Genomic DNA, 18,525 nt, shown 5'->3' on the forward strand with positions numbered 1-18,525 from the left:
TATGAGTATGCAAATGGAATGGCTGAGAAAGAAATGGTCACGCGAAGAACATTTCCGTGCTTCAGCCGCCTATGCAAAGAAGTATATGCAACTGCAAATCGATCTCTTCGAAGCTTGGTATGTATCTTTTCTCTATTTGCGTGTTTTCATCCCAACTAATATCTTCACAGCAACAAGGCAGACATCAAACTCTTGCTCTCAGCTGGCGTTACACTTCCGCCCCGGGAACCAGAGAAGAAGAAGACCCTGCGCACGGTGGCGCACGTGGTCCGCGCGACTATTCGTATGAAGAAATTCGCTGCGGATTGGGCAGAGAGTAGGAAGTTGCATGACAGAATAAAGGCCAAAATCGAGGAGCAGAAGGCTAGGGCTGGGGCTGGAGTTACGCCCAAGGTGACGCCTAAGAGACAGAGCTCTCGTGTTGTATGAGCGATCAGGGAGTCTTGATTCTTGTTTTTGCGTTTTGTTATTGCTTAATGGGCTGGCGTTGGAGTAGGTATGATATTAAGCATGGCATTGGATGAGCGTTTCGGGGTTACTTGTTTTTACCATTCATGACGAATGGATGGATGGGTTGTTCTGTTTGGTATTGTCAAAGTCAAGTTTGTCTAGATTGAATACATTGATCGAGTCCTATCATCAGTCACGCTTCTTTTTGGATGTGAAAAGAGCTCATCGTGATTACATAAACACATAGAGATATCCTCCCTTCCTTCCGACCAATGCCCCGGTTCCCAGATATCCTACCCCGGATCACAATGAGTATGATACCGTTTGTGCTTTTCCCCTTATGCACAAATGTGTGACGCCGAGTTTCTATTCTCCCTACTTCCGAGGAGAAATTATTATTTACATGACGAAGAGTAAGTTCGTGTCTGTTGTGCCTGCGGTCAGCATATGTTGTACTACCAACCAAGAAAATTCAGTCATGCGGTGGCGGGCTTACTCAGTGGGTGGCTACAGCTCAGCTGTGGCTTCTGAGTATATTTTGTAGCAAGCTCGTCTCGGATGCTGTTTAGTAATTGGACGTAGCTTTGCTGTGGGTTCTTCTTCATGGCGGTGATGAAGGCCCAGGACATGGCACCAGTTGCTTGTGCAGCGATGGTGGCATCGGCACTAAGAGGATATAGTCAGCATCATCTTATGCTAGAAGCAGAAAAGAACAAGCAAGAGACGGCAGATGCAGGGGAATGGCGCTAGCTAGGTCACTTGACCCAACGTGACTCGCAGCCCTAAGCCCACGCCCCAGCCGTTTTCGGCTTGTGGCGCACGCTTAGAGCTTTCATATATATGGGGAGTCAAAGCTAGCAGTACATGAAAAACGGCCAGGGTCTTGCCCAGTAGCCCAAAATGGTATCCCTCAACGCCTCGCCAAACCTCCCAAAAACGCCTCCTGATTATTTTTGCCGGGTCTCCCATATGTACTGACCCCCGATTACGCGTACAGAGGAATGAAAGGGTATACTAACGATGTTTGGTCATCTTTACTTCCAGACCACATAACAACATCGGCTGGTGAAGTTTTTGTGGCCATTGTCTTGTTGTACGCATCGTCTCCTGAAGTTGCTTTCTTGAAAAATCCCATCAAATTGCTGGCAACACCACCGAGGTCACCTTGACTGTAAGACGAGATAACACCAAGTAGACCTTGCCCAGCCTCTTTGGCGAGGTTGGGCTCCTTGAGCACACCTTGAGTAGAGTAGATATATGGCAGATCAAGGGCTGTTCCTGAGTGGCAGGAATCGAAGATTGCTGTCAATCTCACGCCCGGTTGAAGGGGCATGACCATGATCCGGTGCATCTCATCATCGACGATGTGGCCGACTTGTCGGAAATCTACTGGATAGATGACCTCGTCGTATCCATCTTCTTCATCTCCATCGAGATCCTTAGTTTGGCCTCCGTGACCTGTCTCAGGTTAGCGTCGTCAAGCTTGACCATATAAGTTTTCTTACCAGAATAGTGGAAAAATAGAGAGTCATTTGGGCGAGCATCCTTTACAAGCCAATGCATAGCTCGCAGAATGTTCTGTTTCGTTGGCTGACTCATGGGATTTTGCTGGTCATCAGTGAGAATGACCATGTCGTCTCTCTGGTAGCCAAAGTTCTCGTGCAAAAACGACGACATGTTCTTGACATCGTTAATACAGCCACGCAGTTGCCCTCTCTGTCCGAAATAATTTATGCCGATCAACAGAGCCTTTCTTTTCCCTGTGCAGTTGGAATATTGGAATGCGTATCCTTGTGGTGCACCACCGCCAAAGTGTTGCATTTGTGAGGGCGGTGGAGGAGGAGCACTAGGATTGCCGTTCACGTAGGCATTCGAGTTGACGGATGGCATACCTGGTGGCACCATTGGTAAGCAAGTTATAATATCTTGGTAGGACAGTAAGCCTACCTGGTCTGCCATATTGAGGTTGGTTCGGTGGCACTCCATTGTATCCGCCATATTGTTGTGGAGGAGGCTAGAAGCCAATTAGTCCTGGTTCTTCTCGACCTTTAAAATTCCTTACTTGAGAATATCCATATGGTTGTTGAGGAGGAGGAGGTTGCTGGTAGCCGTAGCCACCTTGTTGTGGAGGAGGTCCGTAATTTTGTGGTCTAAAAAATCCGTTAGCATTGATAGCTAAATGCTGAGAGCCTCGATCCTACGGGTAGTAGTTTGGCTGGGGTTGGTACTGCTGTGGTTGACCTCCGTATCCTCCGTGGTAACCAGATCCTGGATAACCTGACATAGCTATGTGTGCGAGCTTTCGAGGAAAAGAAGGAAGGAAGTGTTAATTGCTTGTTGTCGGCTTAACGCCGAGGGGCGCTTCCGAGAGACGAAGAGAAGATACTCGCAGCGAGGCTGGAACTGTCTGATCCAACTCTTTGATCCTGAGACAACCCTTGAGGATGTGGGATGAGGACGATTCTTATAGAATGAAGCTGCAGCAAATTTCCGGCAGAACGTGGGGAGGATAGAGTGGGTTTGGATTCCAAGGGGACCGGGAGGTGCAGAGCTCAGACCAGGATGGGCAGTGTTGATCGAGGATGGCGTGGAAGCGAAGCACGGATTTTTAGATAGGCGGTCAGCGACGAGAGTGTGGCTCTGAGGGTGTAGCCAAAAACAGATGGGCTGAAACTCTGAATGTGGAAGAGGCGGATGTGGGACGTTGTGGATGGTGGAGGAAGAGGAGGAGATGGATGGGAAAGCCAAGCGTTGAGGATGTCGACGGCGGTGGTGGTGAAGAGGTGAGTGAGTGAGGGGTGGTGTTTCCAGGCGAAGAACGAGGATGTGGATGTGTTTGGGCGGATGGACGTCAGGCTTGGGTAGTCTGGTTTAGCTTAGCGGCTGATGAATGATCTCCTCTGCTAGTGTGTGTCGCTTAGGCCGACCCAGTCAAGTTGGTCGGTTCACGGGCCTCACTCTGCCTCCTCTCCAAATCATCTCTCTCTATCCATCCATTCATCCATCCATCCATCAATCAATGAGTGAACAGCAACACCAACAATAACACTGCATCCATCAGAGACTCAGAGACTCAGGCCCAGCCTCCCTGTGTTGTCGGCCCATTCATGATCACCAGCCAGCATCAAATAGATTCATGCAGCGCTGTTCACCCTGCGCGGGCAGGCATGGGAAATCACGATGACCAGCAGAGCCAGGCCAGGATTTGACATGCTCCCGCTCCCTGCGAATCTTCGACCGGGGACAGGCAATCGTCTCGTGGCCAGACCCAGCATTATCCAGCGTGACAGGCCATATCAACCACGTCGGCGAACAACAACCTTGACTTTGCACGCAGGCCTTGACGTGGACTACTTCTTTTTGCTTTTGCATTTCTCAATTCGGGTCCCCTGTACCATGAGCTGCGCAAGGATTATCCAAAATACCATTTCCAATACTGTGGTACAGCCGATGGCGGTTCGCTCCTTAGCTCCCCTCCCAGAAATTCCAGTCATGTCCTGCCAGCCAAGAGCCACTAAGGCTTTGGCCACGAGTCTTTGAGATTCCCGCGAGTCTTCTAGCACTTGACTAGAGTGCATGATAGCTTCAACTCTCAGCTTTGGAATCGCTTATTCAGAGTGAGGTTCCACGGCTGCGGGATCAAGCCCCGTCCACCGGCTGTCATATCATCTCCAATGTCAAGTATAGACGACATGACTATCCTTAGTGTCGGGGGAGGTGAGTACCTACGAGACTGCATCTGCTGAGAGATGTGGTCTAATCTCTTGCTACTTGCAGACTTAGTATTGGAGGCTTAGCAACCTGCACAACTACAGCTCATCCGTACAGCGAGATACAGCTGTCTACAACCACCAGCGTATTGCAACGCATCGTGAGGTCAGAAGTTTCAGCATGCTTGAGTCGCACCTATAGGCGTGGATGCCGATGTGTATCTGAGGCGAGAGTTGACACCCCGAGTGCAGTCAATCAGCGTCCATGGAGTTCCTTTCCGGAACGCATCGTCCACAAACGGCAACGATAAAACGTGGAAAACACGGGGATCATTGTTCATTGGACGTCTGTTGTTCATACCCTGCTGTTTATCACAACAAATTCACCCTCATCGGGAACGCCCATAAACATGACTTCGATATGAACCCACTCGCGCGCTTCGAGTAGTGGGAAGGCCGCGCACTTCAGGGGTGACGAGCACGCAATTTGTTCACGGTGGTCAAGGACATCTGCACGGCAAATTACAGTCGATAAGTTGCTTGGGTTCAAAATGCATCTACAATGTCCGAAGTTTGAGAATGAGGGTTGTCGAGCAGTCTAACGGAGTGTCCGAATGTTTGTTTTTGTGGCTTGCGTCGAGGCTCCTGAAGGCCTTTAGCGAGCCGCTGTGATAGGAGCAGTCTATGCACTACATCTGATACAGCATGGCGCCGGTGAGCCACAGTGGCAGCATGCTCTCTAGCCGCATTGAGAACAACAACACCTCCACCATATCAGACTTTGCACCGTTACTGGACCGCCATTATGCCACATGCTGCGAAGCAGAACAACCAAATGTCTCCTCACCGCAGGATGCAGCCTCTTCGTCTCCAATTCGGGCTCAACCATCGAATTAGAGCCTTCGAAGCAACGGTAACTTGAGGGCAGCCCCGGTACCCCACGTCTAGTCTGGCGGGCAGACACGCTTTTCGCCTTCCCCGTCACAGACCTCTCACTGGCCAGTTCTCATGCATCTCGGTGCAAGAGCCTTATTCTGCCATTACTACCACTGCATCAGAACCAATCTAGGGCACGCCGACCTCTCAGCCATCCAAATGAGCCACAGTCTCGGTCTTCTTCCCCATCATGGGAGCTTTCCTCGTAGCACCGAAGGATCAAAAGGCTTCGCTTGCATAGTGGATCTGCCGTTACTGGTATCGTCTAGATCGAAAAGGCCGATGCTCTACCACACAGATCTGTTTGCAGATGTCATAGATCTTTTCTCGCCGACATCATGCAAGGTTTGTGGCTATGTGCTTTTCCTTCGTGACACGAAATACATGATGGGTAGGTAAAGTATGAAAATATTCAAACATCAGAATTCGGGGTCGACGTTCGTCAGCTGCCATTCGGGCCGCCTCTACTTTTTCCCTTAGACCTGATCATACCTCATGATACATGTGAAGCCAGTGTCAGAATGCGATCATCATGCTTTCTGATCGCAGGTGCCCTTGTAGATGATGACAGAAATCTGGAATGGCAACCTCAGCCTTGCTCATGCACAGAGCACGGGCAAGAAGTCCAAAATAGTATCCAATTATATGCTTGTTGTCAAGAAGTGTCATCCAGAAAAGATTATGCTTAAAGTCAGAAAAACACAATTTTTCCGTCAGCAACAGTCGGCCCGAGCCAATGATGCATCAATGAATGCACGATCCTTCAACAATTTTTCCTCTCATCGACATGTTCAAGGCATACGACGTTACTTCTTCGTCCTCAACCTTCCCAGTCTGCCTCACGTCAGTAAGCATGCGAGATCTCCAGAGCGTTGCATGACCATTGAGATAAGCTTTTGGTCATCTTGGCCCACGATACTACGGAGAATATCCAGCCGCTCGTCACCGCCCAATACACAGAGAACGCCAACGTTGGAATCGTCTGCATGTCAGCCAGGCTAGACCCGTATTTCAGCGTCTATAGTTTCCATCGAATCATACTCACATTAACTTTCCGCAATTGACCAATTGTTAATTCCTCCTCGTTCCTCGTTGACCTCGCCTCAATCAACGGCCCCGGATTTTAAGATAGCCGAACAACGTTGGATATTCAGTTTTCATTATATTACTGTCAAGGTTGCAACTAGGAATATTTGCCCTTTCACCTGAAGATACCGACTCGGATATCTCAGTTCATTATCACTGCGCCAGAATGGGACAGAAATTATCCTATTGGAGAGAAATCTTCCAGTCACTGTCGCACTGCTCCTTCTGAACAATTTTTAGATGCACCGCCTCCACTGGAAAGGGAAGCAGATTTTACTCAGGTCGATATCAAAATTGAGATACCTGACTTTGTTGGTCGCATCCATCAACCTGAGTTTGGGACATTTTCGGCTTCATTAATGTCGTATCGAGTGATAGACATTGAATCACTGGCTGTTCGAAAACCAGTTTTCGGGACACTATCCCACATTTACAAGCGAAAGCTCAGCATGAATATGCTTTACCATGGCAGAACTAGGTGACATTGGCCGATGTCCGATTTGAGGAAGAATATCCTGACAATGCTAGGTCAGCGAATACCACTCTGCTTTCCCTCAAATTTCTTGAAGTTTCGAGTGAGTACCGTCTATCAACCTTTCCGTCGACGTTGTTGCATCTCTTTTTCAAGTCCACGTCCAACTCCTATCAATCCATTACTTGACTGGACTAAAAAGAGTCCTGCAGATCTTGGCTTGTCAAATTTCGAATTGCTTTGATTATCGGGTCTGGAGCGGATCCTGCCTATAGTTTTCTAAACGTATTTTGCTACCTTGACAACTCGGAAGCTCGAGTGACTGCAGTCATAGTATATATAATGTTACGCCAGACATCTGACTACTAAGTCTCTGCACCAGTGTCGCAACCTCCCATGAGCATTCACACTAAGCAATTTTTCAACCTCAAGTTGAACAATTCGAAAAGAAACTTTAGGCAGATGAACCGAGTGGTCTTCAATATTTCTGCCGAATCTATAACTTGGGGTTCAGTGTTTTTTTTCGTGGATATCTAATACCACTTTGTCTTCCTCACCTGAACCCACATCTCCAATTTCAAGATCTGAGTGTATGTAGAGACGGTGGTAGGCCACTGGCAAGAGGGGTCGATACTGCCCTTCGTTCCGCCAGCGTTGACAAGATTCGAGAGGGCAGCGCGGGAAATTTTCCAATTACTGGATGCCTAGAGCCCTCGAGATCTTGGCTTCTTTCATGTTCGTGCCGGAACCAGCGACGATAGTGATGACTTCCTCAGTCATGAGATTACATTGAAGTCAAATTATGAGATCAAGATAAGTACAATCTCTGACAAGAGCTGTATGTCCAGACTCAGAACAGAACTCTTTTCGTCTAAAGAAGGCGGACATTGACTTTGGTCTCAATCTCTGGCAGCTATTGGATCTTCGTCCAGAGCAAATGTCCGTTCTCAGCATCTCACTTTCGGAGGCCTCGTTGTCGGGAGCTGTGTGAGTACCCTTGCTATGACTATCCTTCGTTGCGTTTTAGATGTCTGGTCGAGGCAGAATGTCTGTCTTAACATTTCATGCACAAATTGCATGTCCTCATGTGGCAACCTCAACTTTTTCAGTCAGGAGAAGTCTCAGCGCTTAGTTCATGGGAAAAGTTAGCAGAGATAAAATAGCTTTATTTCGGTCATGATATAAGATAAATTGATCATTAAATCATCTATTACATTATGTATACGTCAATTCTCTCCTGAATCTCCTTATGTTCGCAGAGCCAGTCTCGGGAGCGAGATTCGGCGCCGAGCTTTGGAGTTCGACCCTGATTCATCAACAGCCCATTCTTGATAGAAAGTAGGACTTGCGACACCCCCAGCCTTTTTCACAAGATCTACACAAAGCAAGATCTGCGCTAGCAGCGCTCCATCAGTGGATTTCCTGCTCTGTTCTAAGCCAGAGGCAATGATACCAGTTCCTGAAATATCGCGAGCATGCACGTTTGCTTTATTTTCGAGAAGAAACTTCGTTACTGTGCGCTTACCAAGCTTGACAGCCATGTGCAATGGTGTTTCGCCGCTTCGATTCCGACGATTCACATTTACTCCAGCCTCACATAGCTGAGAAAGGAGTCTTTCCGTAGCGTCCTCGTCCTCGCCGTCCCTTGTATGGATGATGAAAGCCATGAGAGGCGTAAGTCCCTCCTTATCATGGTTGTCCGGATCAACTCCAACGTGGACAAGACCATACAATAGCCCTTCACGGCGTGTTCTGAAAGCGAGTCCATCGCATGCTGTTGCATAGTTAGGGATTTCGCACTGAATAGGCAATGTCAGGGAGACTTCTGCTAGGCAGTGCAGCCCGTTGCGGCCATCATTGTCCTCGTGCCGAGGACTCGAATATGCCTTTACGATGGTTTTCAACAGGGCTCTGTGGTGGTCATAAAGGCACAGCTCCTCCATCGTCGTGATGCTGACCTGGTCTCCATAGTTTGGCATCACAGGTGCTGTTTGATTCTCTGGTACGCGTGGTCTTTGTAAGCCAGCCATCTCAGTCAAATCCCATGTCTCCTTCTGAGGGCGATCATCCCTTTCGGACAGGGAGATTCGGATCGTGTACTTGTCGATACCAGCTTCTTCCAATTGCGACATGATGGTGTTGCCAAAGCTATCTCTTGACGAGGGAAGAGGTATCTTGAAGATGGCGAGTGCAGCTAAGATTCCTCGCAACCTCAACTCACCCATCCAGCCTTGCATGAGCTGATGCAGAGCTGTTTGACCAAGGCAGTTGCGTTGATTGAAATCATACTCAGCAGTTTTCAGCGTGCTTAGAATAGAATATTCATACTCATCGAAATCGTCTACAAGATGCAATAAAGTCTCATTGGCACTGTTCTCTGCATGCACATTGACACCATGACGAATCAATGGATGAAACATAGCGAGACGTTGCAAGGCAGCTGCGATGTGCAATGCTGTGTTTCCGAACAGATCCTTGCGTTGGGGATCCAGAAGCTGCACCTCAAGTGTATGCGTATGAATGGACAATACTAGCTTTGCTATGGACCTTACGCTATGCGAGTCCTTCAGGATCCTAGGTCGCTTTTCGAACTCACCCCATTTGCGTCGATACCGTCGTTGCCCTATGTAATAAGCCTTGTACAAAGAGTCGGCCGCGAAATCGCCAGGAAGAGGGAGGCGTGGTTCGATACCCAGAGGAGTAAAAGTTGACTCCTCATTCTCATCAACATCATGAAGATGCCTGTCACTATGACTTAGTCCAGAAACCGAGGTAGAGATGGTGGAAACCACTCTGCCCGCCCAACTTGTGTGAGACCGTGTTGAGGCTCCAGAGATTGTGAGGTTTTGAAAAGCCGACCATACATCACCGAGGACCGAATCGGTCTTGCCGGGCAAGCGTCTTCTCAGTCCCCCTATACTATGGATACTTAGCTCGTGGGACTCCGGTATTGAGGCTGGGTGTTTTTCAGCAGCAGGAAAGAATCTCAAGTTTGGTAAACTGAGAGGTGTGGCAGTCGTGGCGGGCACAGTTTCTTGTTGTCCAGTCTCCAAGTCTGGCTTAAGAATAGTGTCAGCACTTTCAGCGACATCTATCATCGACAAAGATTTCTCGGAATGATCAAGGTGCTCAGGAGAAGGGGATCCATTCGCGTGGCTCGAGGACCCAGTAGAACGAGTGGAAGCGTGACTGGAAACCAATGATGGGATTTTGGAGATTGAAGGCGAGCAGCCATCACTGGTCGTATCTGATATCGATGGTCGAACGTTCGAAGCTTCTTCCACCATACGAATATTGTAATCCGTGAAAGTACATTTTTCGAGGGAGATGTCATTGGCATCTGTCGAGGCTTCGGAAGGCAAAGACTCGTCTATAGAGCCGGGTAGATTGAGCAACTCCGGGTTCAAGCCTTGTCCATACGTGCCATCACTCTCATGGAATGATGTTAATTCATCGTCCATAGGTGACCGACTTTTCCTCTCACGAAGCAGAGATGTGCTTCTGGCAGACTTTTTCGCACGGCACTCTCTAGCGAGTTGAAGCCTGATCTTAGGCATATTCCACTGGTCGCGAAATTGACGTGGATCTCGTCCTGGAAAATGCCATTTGATCTGCTTCTGAGTGTCCCTCTTACTATAGAAGATTCAGTATCTCATTGCATTGTAGCTATAGGCTTCAACTGACCTAGGTGAAAAGTCCTTGGCTCGAAGTACAATTGCAATGTCTTGCACACTCAAGTCGGTCATCAGATATAGTCGAACCAGCTTCCGTAAGCGTGATTTGGTCCAACTGTTCCTCGGGCGACCAATGAGCTTCTGCTTCTTGATACCGCAACTGTTCTCTCCTGGCTTGGCACCATGTTGTCTCTTGCGCTTGTTAGATGAAGCTTTGAGATGCGTAGAAGGACGTTCGTTTGAGATTGGTATTGTCGATATCGGTCTCGTATTAAGTGACTCTCTGGAATCTATTGTACCGGGCAATGCTGGGAATTTTCGAGGCAGAGAAAAGTTCGGTACACGAAATGGTGGAGTCCACACAGGAAACCCGGGTCTGCAAGGCGTTGAGTCCATTGTAAATGAACCGAAGAAAAAGACCCTCGGACTTCTAGGACTTCCCCGGAGTCACGAGTATCGAGTAAAGAGTTGACAACGTCTTTAACCAGAGACAAAAGAAGGCTGCTGTGTATAGTCTAGCTTCCAGTAAGAAGCAAGAGCAGGATCCCGTCAACCTCGAAAAGAACGATCGAGCAACAGAGTCAAAGGTTAAAGAGGCGCATGAGCGAAAGCCGATGAGGGATGATGAAGCCCGAGCAACATTGCAGCTTGATGGAGGGGTCTGCAAAGACCTTTATCAGGTCAGAAGATAACATGGGAAACAGGAAACCACAAGGCTGTGTAGTGTGGCTGAAGTGCAAGAAGTCTGGCAGCTACTAGCGGGTGATCCTTCCTTTCTCAGGAGAAAAACGGGTCTTGACTACTGAATCTGGAAACCCCTGGACATCTGCATTTGTTTCAGCCTTGCCTCAATCGAAGAACAGCTGGTGAAGAGATTGGCAGATGGAGTTATTTTGTGGCTTATGTTTCAAACCTTACCCCTGATTTTTCTCGCCAATTTTATATCGACCAACTAGGAGTGTTGATCAGGAGACCGAGTAGCGATGATTCAGCATGTGTTTTTGCATTTCGGATCTGACATAATTGAGACTAGATGGCGTATGCGGCTTGAGGCGATGGTGACGATAAGAAAGTCAGGAGAGATGTGTCATCAGGAGTGCTCGACTTAGGCAGAGCAATTGTTCTCACTTCTGCATTACCTGACATTTCATGCATATCCCAAGTACCTAAACACCAATCTATCAATCTAATCCACCATGGGCCACAGAGTCGGATCTATCCCAACTCATGCTAACGCGCGCTCATTTATTCATCTCTCGTCACAGTGCAATCTAGCTCAAATCCATCTTCTCCGCCTTGCCATCATCGCCATCATCTTCATCCTCAACTGGGCCCTTGAGACCCTCAATCTTCCTCATCAACCAAGCCATCATCCCCCACACCAGTTCCATAGCCTCGACCCTCTCCTTGCCAAGATACATATCAAACCACTTACTCCTCCACATGCTAACTCTCTCCCACTCCTTCTCCTCTCCCCCGTCAAGAACCTCGAGTAGACTCTCCGGTATCCTCGCCCGAACAACACAAATATGATGATTTAACGCGCTGACAAGAAACACATCGTCATATCCTACCCCCTCAACCTTCCCTATCGACATGTACTTGGCTTTTCGATCCCAAGTCGGTCCAGGGGGGTTCATCTTGCGATAATTATCATAGATTTGCATATTGCCTCCCTCTTTGACTTTCTTGCTGCGTTTATTAGGACTCGGCCCATTGATACCACCAATCTGTCTCTTGACCTCGCTCGCTACCCTCGTTCCAGGCGGAGGAGGTACATCACCAAGTTCAGCTGCTGGTAACTTTTCTGGGCCAGCAAGCTCGTCGATTTTGTCGCCTTCCCGGCCGATGGGTCCACCTGCACCGCCACCCCAGCGAGGAGTAGTGGTCCACCATTTCCCTTCGCCGAATCTCTTCTCGGTCTTCTTTTCTCGGGATCTTTGTTGGGCGGTGAGGAGAACGGCGACGACTTCTCGGGCGAGGTCTAGCCATTCTTCGGCTTTGGTAATGAAGACTGTACTCGCTCTTGCGCTCAACGCTGCTACTGGGCCTTCTACTACACCTGCTCGAGCCATGGCTCTCTCTTTTGGAGTCCTGTAGACGAACGTTACAGATGAGTTGAAGTATGATGGTGGGTCAGATGGCTTCTTTGGAGTGAGATGTAATCTAGGCTCTGTACGAGGAAACGAGACGTTGCAGCCGAAGTCATAAGCGACAAGCTTCACAAATGCTGTGAGGAGGTTCTGCCTGTAGTCCGGGGGAAGCTGGAGGCCTGTTCCTGTACGGATATGGGTCTGTAAGTGAGGTGGTGTAGCATCCTTCTTTTCCTCCTCAGAAGTGGTCTCTTCAGAAGATGGTTCCGGCTTAGGAGGAATTGACGTATCGTGCCAATACCCAGAGAAAAATTCCAAGTTCTTGTAGAACTCATAAGCATTACCTAGACGAGCGGCCGTCTCGCCAACCGGTGCAGGAATGCGACGTATTGTGCGGAACGCGGCGGTGTTGTCTATCAGAAGCTCTTTTTGACGTTCTCGATAGGTCTGAATGCCTGGAGAGAGGTTGCCATTATTAAGTGGCTTGCGGGTTTGCTCGTTGGCTTCTGGTAGTTCTTCTTGAGGGACGACATCCCAGTCTTTGGACGGCGGTAAGAAGCTAGCATCAGGGATGAGTTCTTCGGGAGAGGCATCGGGTATCACGTGGATTTTGAGTGCTTCGAAGTGCAAAGGCTTGATATCAGCTGGTCGGTGGACTGTTTGAAGGAGGCTGACCAATGAACCGGCATCTCGAGTGGGTGGGAACTTGTCTTCCGTTTTGGGCACACATTTTGGAAACCTGACAGGCGTTGGAGGAAGTATCTTCCTTGTTGCGTCGTGGACTGCACCTGTTCATGGAGAGGCACGTGAGCATATGACTTCGAAGACGAACATTCCCAAAAGGTTATGCCAAGCTTTTGAATGACAGAAAGAAAAGGAATATGAAACGTAGAGGTTGGCCTGATTGGGATGACAACTTTGACTGCCGTCTGATCAACAAAAGTCTGGGGGAAAACGTCCCAGAGTCTTGCTTCAGATGGGTCGATAACAATCCGCATGATGAACGATCATGGGAAGATCTGCCTTATGCTCCCGAGCATTCGATGACAAGCTCTCGCACGCACAGTGACATGCATGTTTGGCTCTTGACCTTTGAGAGGATTGTGGAGGGGGGCGAAATATCGAGCCAACAGAGAGGGTGAACGGCTTCGTGACTGACCTATCTGCGAGATACCAGCAAACATCTTCAATCCCTAATCTCCACCACCTTCTGACGGAATTATGCTGATCGAAAGAATGAGTTGCATGGAAGCTCTCCCGCCCGGAGTAACTTCTTTCTAGACGGCGCTGTGTGTGAGTCTCGAAGGTGGCAAGATTCACTGGTGTTGTTACCAGGAGGTCAAAAAACTGAGGTCGGATAAAGCGCTCGGCTGCAGCAATAAATGTGGCAGCGTGCAGATCAATGGTCCATGCAGCCTCGTGCATCTTCTTCTCTTCTGCTGTTCTTCTCCAAGCATCACGAAGGTCTTCGGAATTCGAGAAGCCGGCCAGCAATGAATGCGTCAGACTTCAACTCTGTGTGTGTGTGTGTCTGTTTGTCTGTATCGCTTTACGACGTGGATGTTGTCACCCAACAGAGCTCCACTCGATAATGGCACGCATATCATGATCTCCACGCATTGGTGTCTTCGACTCGGACTGTCATCCCAGCTACAAGACACGTCAAGATGTCACCGAAGTGCATATTAGAATCTTCTTGCTTTCAATTTAACCTTACTACGCTCGAAACGGCACGAGCAGCCAGTCTTTGAAAAAGTTTCGGTGATTCTTGGCTTGCAGCTAGAAACGAAGTTTAACCTTAAGGTTATCCTCATAGTGTTTTGGAGAAGTTAGAAGTCTACGGTACATGGCGTTTGATGTGTTACCCGCGTTGCGTCTGATGGCTTGTGGCTGACATGAACCGTCTGGCCAAATGGTCGAAAAGAGTTCACGGAGCATTCACTTCCTCCCACCTTCTTTTCTCTTTTGCTTCGGACTTCTGGTCGGTCGTGTTGCACAGCTGCAGGTTGGTCCTGCAGGAACCGGAACGGGAAGCACCTCGAGAACAACTGCAGACAGAACACTCCGGCCCGTGGGGACGAGAATATCTGCGGTTCACACTCGGCAATCTACTCAATCTACAGATGGAACACCGATACCTAGACATTCTCTGATGAGAGGCAGTTAAAGCCGCGCACTCGAGAACGTCGATGACTCGAGATTGCGGCTCTTGGGATTGTCCTTGCTGTGAAGTGAAGCCTACGATGATATGCATAATTCTCATATAGACTTCTACCAGGCTCGAGCCTGCAACCCTCTTCTCAAGTGTGGAGCAGATGGTAACAATTGTGCTTTATGGTCGAGAACCCTCGGAGATGCGACGCCGTCAGACTTCTCTTGAGGAAGAACACACAGAGTGAAGCATGGCGATACTTCTGAGCTGCAATAACATGTCGAAGATTCCATAAGAGGCATCCTCCTCTGTATGCATTGGTCCGGATATTCGAATACTTCGAGGCTGCAGCGAAGCCGCACACCGAACGAACTCAACCGCATTCCCTCATGCACACCTGTTGGGCACCATCTACCAATAACGTCTCGTACTGTCAGGATGGTGACCACAATGACTGGGAAGTGGTGGCGTTCAATATAAATTTCCAAAACAGCGGTCCGAGGGTTGTAACGGGGTGGAGTTCATCCTCTGTCGTTCCAAGCACTTGACAAGAGAGCAGTTCCTGGTCAGTCGGCTGTGCTGATACCTTTTCCAACTCAGTAACCCCGATGGTCCAATGCCAGACACTGGACTCCTCTGTTGACCTGCTCTTCTGCACTGTTGGAGTTGGGACAATATTAAACGCCAAGTGAGAGCGCGCGGCTCGAAATACAATAACTCGTGAGTGAGCAGGTATTAGTACTGATGTGGCTTGGACCCTCAAAGGGGTGGCTCGTAGTTAGTCTAAGCTTGTTTCGTCCTAGCTTCTCTCTCCTTGCCGACTACCGCCAAACGAAACATTCTTCTTTTCTCCCCCTCTCCACTTTCTTTCCGGATCTTCATATCCAACCTGATATGCAAAAGTATCTTCATACACAACCTTCCACCTCAAACCTTGAATTCTCCTATGCCATTGATACAGGATCTCCTCTCCTCACGTCAAGCACGCACGCAAAATGCTACACAAATGCTCAAGCGAGTGCCTACCCCTGGCCAGCATGGTGGTGCAGACAGTGTCTCAGCATGGGACTCCTGCGACAAGCGGAAACCCCCTCCTCTAGCCATACCCTGTCTCACATCCTCTTCTCATATTAACCGGTCACCCACTCCAGACTCATGCTAGAACGCTGGCGTTTGAGGACAGGAGATCAATGGTTTCCTTCCACCGTCTGCACTCCACTGTTCCCTATTACTGAATTCTGTTCTTCTTCACATTCGCAAACATCATCGTCGTTATGGTGGATATCTCAAATTGATGGCCTGGGAGCCTCTATGATCTGTATTATTGAAGCTTGACTTTTTGTATATTCTATCTTGCAGCGACTGGTGTCGCTTTTCATTCTTCATCATGTCCCTGCCGGCAGGATTTTCGACCACTTCAATAGATGGCCTTCGTTGTACAGCTGTGCCGCGATCTGCTACCACATTACCTGCGAGTTTGGCAACTTTACCAGCAGCTACACCGAGTACGACCTCGACAACGTCGATAGCAGCATCTACATCCTCGTCGACTTCTGAGAACCAACCTAATGCCGCAGGAGAGAGTGCAGCGCCGACCTCGACGACGGCCGCGCAGGTGGCCGCGACGTCGACAGTTAGCACACCGGTGTCTTCGTTTGTCACAAGTACGTCTGCTGTGGTTCTTAGCACCTCCGCTACGAGTGCAATTTCGAGTGCCTCCGCTATACCAGCGTCGAGGATTACGACCCCTACCACATCATCGAGCTCCGCAGTTGCGATTGCTCTCAGTGAAGTTTCTGCTTCACCAACGGTGCTTTCAGGGGATAATAATGGCGCTGGATTTGTTACCCCTTCGAAGACGACCTCCACTTCTTCTACTTCATTAGCATCTACCTCGAGTCCTGAAGAGTCGTCAGCTGCGTCTGGAATATCTTCTAACCCTCAAGTTACAGCTGCGCCTGTGGTCGGTGGAGTAGTAGGCTCCGTAGCTTTGATAGCAATAGTGGGGATGCTATTTTACTTCTTCCGAAAGAGAAGGAGAGGCAGAGAATCACTCCTCACTCCCCTCACAACTGGGCGCCGGAGCTCTTTCTACGAAAATGATAATGCTTCAGTGGGACCATCAGGTAGAGGAAGCAGGTGGAAGTCGGAGGTGGGCTATCAAAGTGATAGGTTATTGGGGTTCGGAGCGGGCATTGCAGCTGCCATCGTGGGATTAGGAGCAGCACTGAAATCAAAGGTTGGAGGTGCCAGAAGCGACACACCTAGTGTCAACTTGAACAGGGGCAATTCACAATTCATGGATGGCCCGATTCCACAGCACAGTCGAAACAACTCTGTCCTCTCTCAAAATGAGAAACCATCCATCAAAGACAGAGCTTCAGAGTGGTGGGAGCGCCTGTCTGAGAAGGTCAGCTTCGCCTGGCGTATGCGGATGAAGTCCAAGGAGCCTGAGGATCCATTTGCTGCAGCGCGAAGTATGAGCGAGAAGCAAGCAGCCAAGATGAGCAATCCTCCGGACTTCTCCCAACTCCTCCGCATGGATGATCGAGACCTACAGCTACAAGCCGAACGTCGCCGTTTGTCCTTGGCAGGCAACACCAACTCACTCCCTCAACTCGGGAGTCTGGGTCTTAACTTCGCATCCGTGGGAGATGACCCTTTCGCTGATCCCGTAAAAGGCGCTGGATGGCGACCACCACCATCCACCAATCCAGCCAGCAATCCATTTGCGGACCCAGTATCAAACCGCTCCAATCCATTTGCGGACCCTCCCACCAGACCCGGAGCCACCATTCCAAAGGCAAACACCTATATCACCGACATCCGACGGTCCCGCGGCCAATCCGTGGACAACACTACCTCGAACAAACCAACATCCATGTACCGACCACCCTCTACCGCCGTCGGATCCCGCTACCCATCGTCTCTCGCTCCCAGCCGAGATTCATACCGCGACACAGTCTTCTCCTCCTTCTCAGCCAACGCCCGAAAAGGAAAAGGTCGCTCCGACCCCTTCGACCTCGAGCGTCCTGAGCTATGGAGACCGAAAGACACGAACAGCACAGCCATGTACCCAGCTGCCCTGAACACAAAACCGGACATGGTAGGCCAGGGAACAGGCACCAATTCGCGAGCTATCAGCACGACCTCGTATCTGAGTAAATACAGCAGCGGCGTCTCGCTCGGAGAATGGGGCGACCCGGGACCTGATCTCGGCCCTGGCAGCGGGAGTTCGAGCTTGAGAGGGAACGCTAGTTCGAACGGGAGTCAGGATTTTAGCGCTGCGGCACGAGGGTATTTTGGTGAGCAGCAGCCAGTGGCGGAGAATTGGGATCAGAGTCGAGACAAAAATAATGTGAGTCCGCTGAGTAGGACGAGTTCTAAGGGTGGAGTTGGGAAGGCGATGTGAGGCTTCTAATGTCCCGGGGTCGGGATAATGATCAGAGAAATGAGGACGCCGAGTCAAGTGGGTGTTGAGAGCAAAATGAGAAGGGCATAATGATGCACGCGGAGGATCATAATAAGCATGATCAGCACACTTACTTGGCTCGGCTCTTTGATGGAGGGAAAACGAAAGAAAAGGACGGATGGTTTAGGGAGTGGAGGTTGGGATGGAATTGGCGGGAGGCGTTCTGCGGCACTCATGCTTTTTATGCTCATGTCATTCGTTGGATTGGACAAGTAAGATATCCGGAAAATACCAGGCTGGAGGAAGTGCGTTTTAAGTTCAAGAAAGGAGTTGCTACGAGAGCAGAGCAGCTGCGAGAGACGAGATGAGGAGGAACGAGGAAGAAAAGGGGTGATGGTCACGTACGTATATTACGATTACTTAAGTGTTAGTTGTTGTAGCTGTCGTTGTCGAGTAGACAGTCGAGTGAATGCAAGCGAGCGAGTTCAAATTCAACATGTCCAGTCCCACAGTGATTCCTTTTGAAGAAAAGCCATTGTA

The 18,525-nt window shown here is 49.4% G+C and overlaps 5 protein-coding genes across 5 annotated transcripts; 1 reads left to right on the plus strand and 4 right to left on the minus strand.

The window, feature by feature from the left end:
• Positions 1-1,257: 1,257 nt before the first annotated feature.
• LY89DRAFT_247277 (uncharacterized protein) lies at positions 1,258-3,182 on the minus strand. The gene is made up of 5 exons (XM_018206157.1): positions 2,652-3,182; positions 2,513-2,600; positions 2,398-2,464; positions 1,956-2,342; positions 1,258-1,908 (listed from the first exon to the last, which is right to left on the minus strand). Exons 1-5 carry the CDS (start codon positions 2,732-2,734, stop codon positions 1,436-1,438), a joined length of 1,098 nt encoding a protein of 365 aa, XP_018064990.1. The 5' UTR covers positions 2,735-3,182; the 3' UTR covers positions 1,258-1,435.
• A 4,681-nt stretch (positions 3,183-7,863) lies between these two features.
• Positions 7,864-11,009, minus strand: LY89DRAFT_689296 (ankyrin). Its single transcript, XM_018215880.1, has 2 exons — positions 10,339-11,009; positions 7,864-10,287 (listed from the first exon to the last, which is right to left on the minus strand). Exons 1-2 carry the CDS (start codon positions 10,722-10,724, stop codon positions 7,902-7,904), a joined length of 2,772 nt encoding a protein of 923 aa, XP_018064991.1. The 5' UTR covers positions 10,725-11,009; the 3' UTR covers positions 7,864-7,901.
• Positions 11,010-11,242: 233 nt separating this feature from the next.
• LY89DRAFT_247349 (uncharacterized protein) lies at positions 11,243-13,704 on the minus strand. The gene is made up of 2 exons (XM_018206158.1): positions 13,581-13,704; positions 11,243-13,209 (listed from the first exon to the last, which is right to left on the minus strand). The coding sequence occupies exons 1-2, from the start codon at positions 13,603-13,605 to the stop codon at positions 11,600-11,602; spliced, it is 1,635 nt and encodes a 544-aa protein (XP_018064992.1). The 5' UTR covers positions 13,606-13,704; the 3' UTR covers positions 11,243-11,599.
• A 3,348-nt stretch (positions 13,705-17,052) lies between these two features.
• Positions 17,053-17,985, plus strand: LY89DRAFT_700595 (uncharacterized protein; the record flags this gene model as incomplete). Its single annotated transcript, XM_018217135.1, has 1 exon — positions 17,053-17,985. The coding sequence occupies one exon, from the start codon at positions 17,053-17,055 to the stop codon at positions 17,983-17,985; it is 933 nt and encodes a 310-aa protein (XP_018064993.1).
• Positions 17,954-18,303, minus strand: LY89DRAFT_689299 (uncharacterized protein). Its single transcript, XM_018215881.1, has one exon. It carries the CDS (start codon positions 18,234-18,236, stop codon positions 18,039-18,041), a length of 198 nt encoding a protein of 65 aa, XP_018064994.1. The 5' UTR covers positions 18,237-18,303; the 3' UTR covers positions 17,954-18,038.
• Between the last annotated feature and the right edge of the window lie 222 nt (positions 18,304-18,525).

This window comes from Mollisia scopiformis (assembly GCF_001500285.1).
Source record: "Mollisia scopiformis unplaced genomic scaffold LY89scaffold_25, whole genome shotgun sequence".
NCBI classification, from domain to species: domain Eukaryota; kingdom Fungi; phylum Ascomycota; class Leotiomycetes; order Helotiales; family Mollisiaceae; genus Mollisia; species Mollisia scopiformis.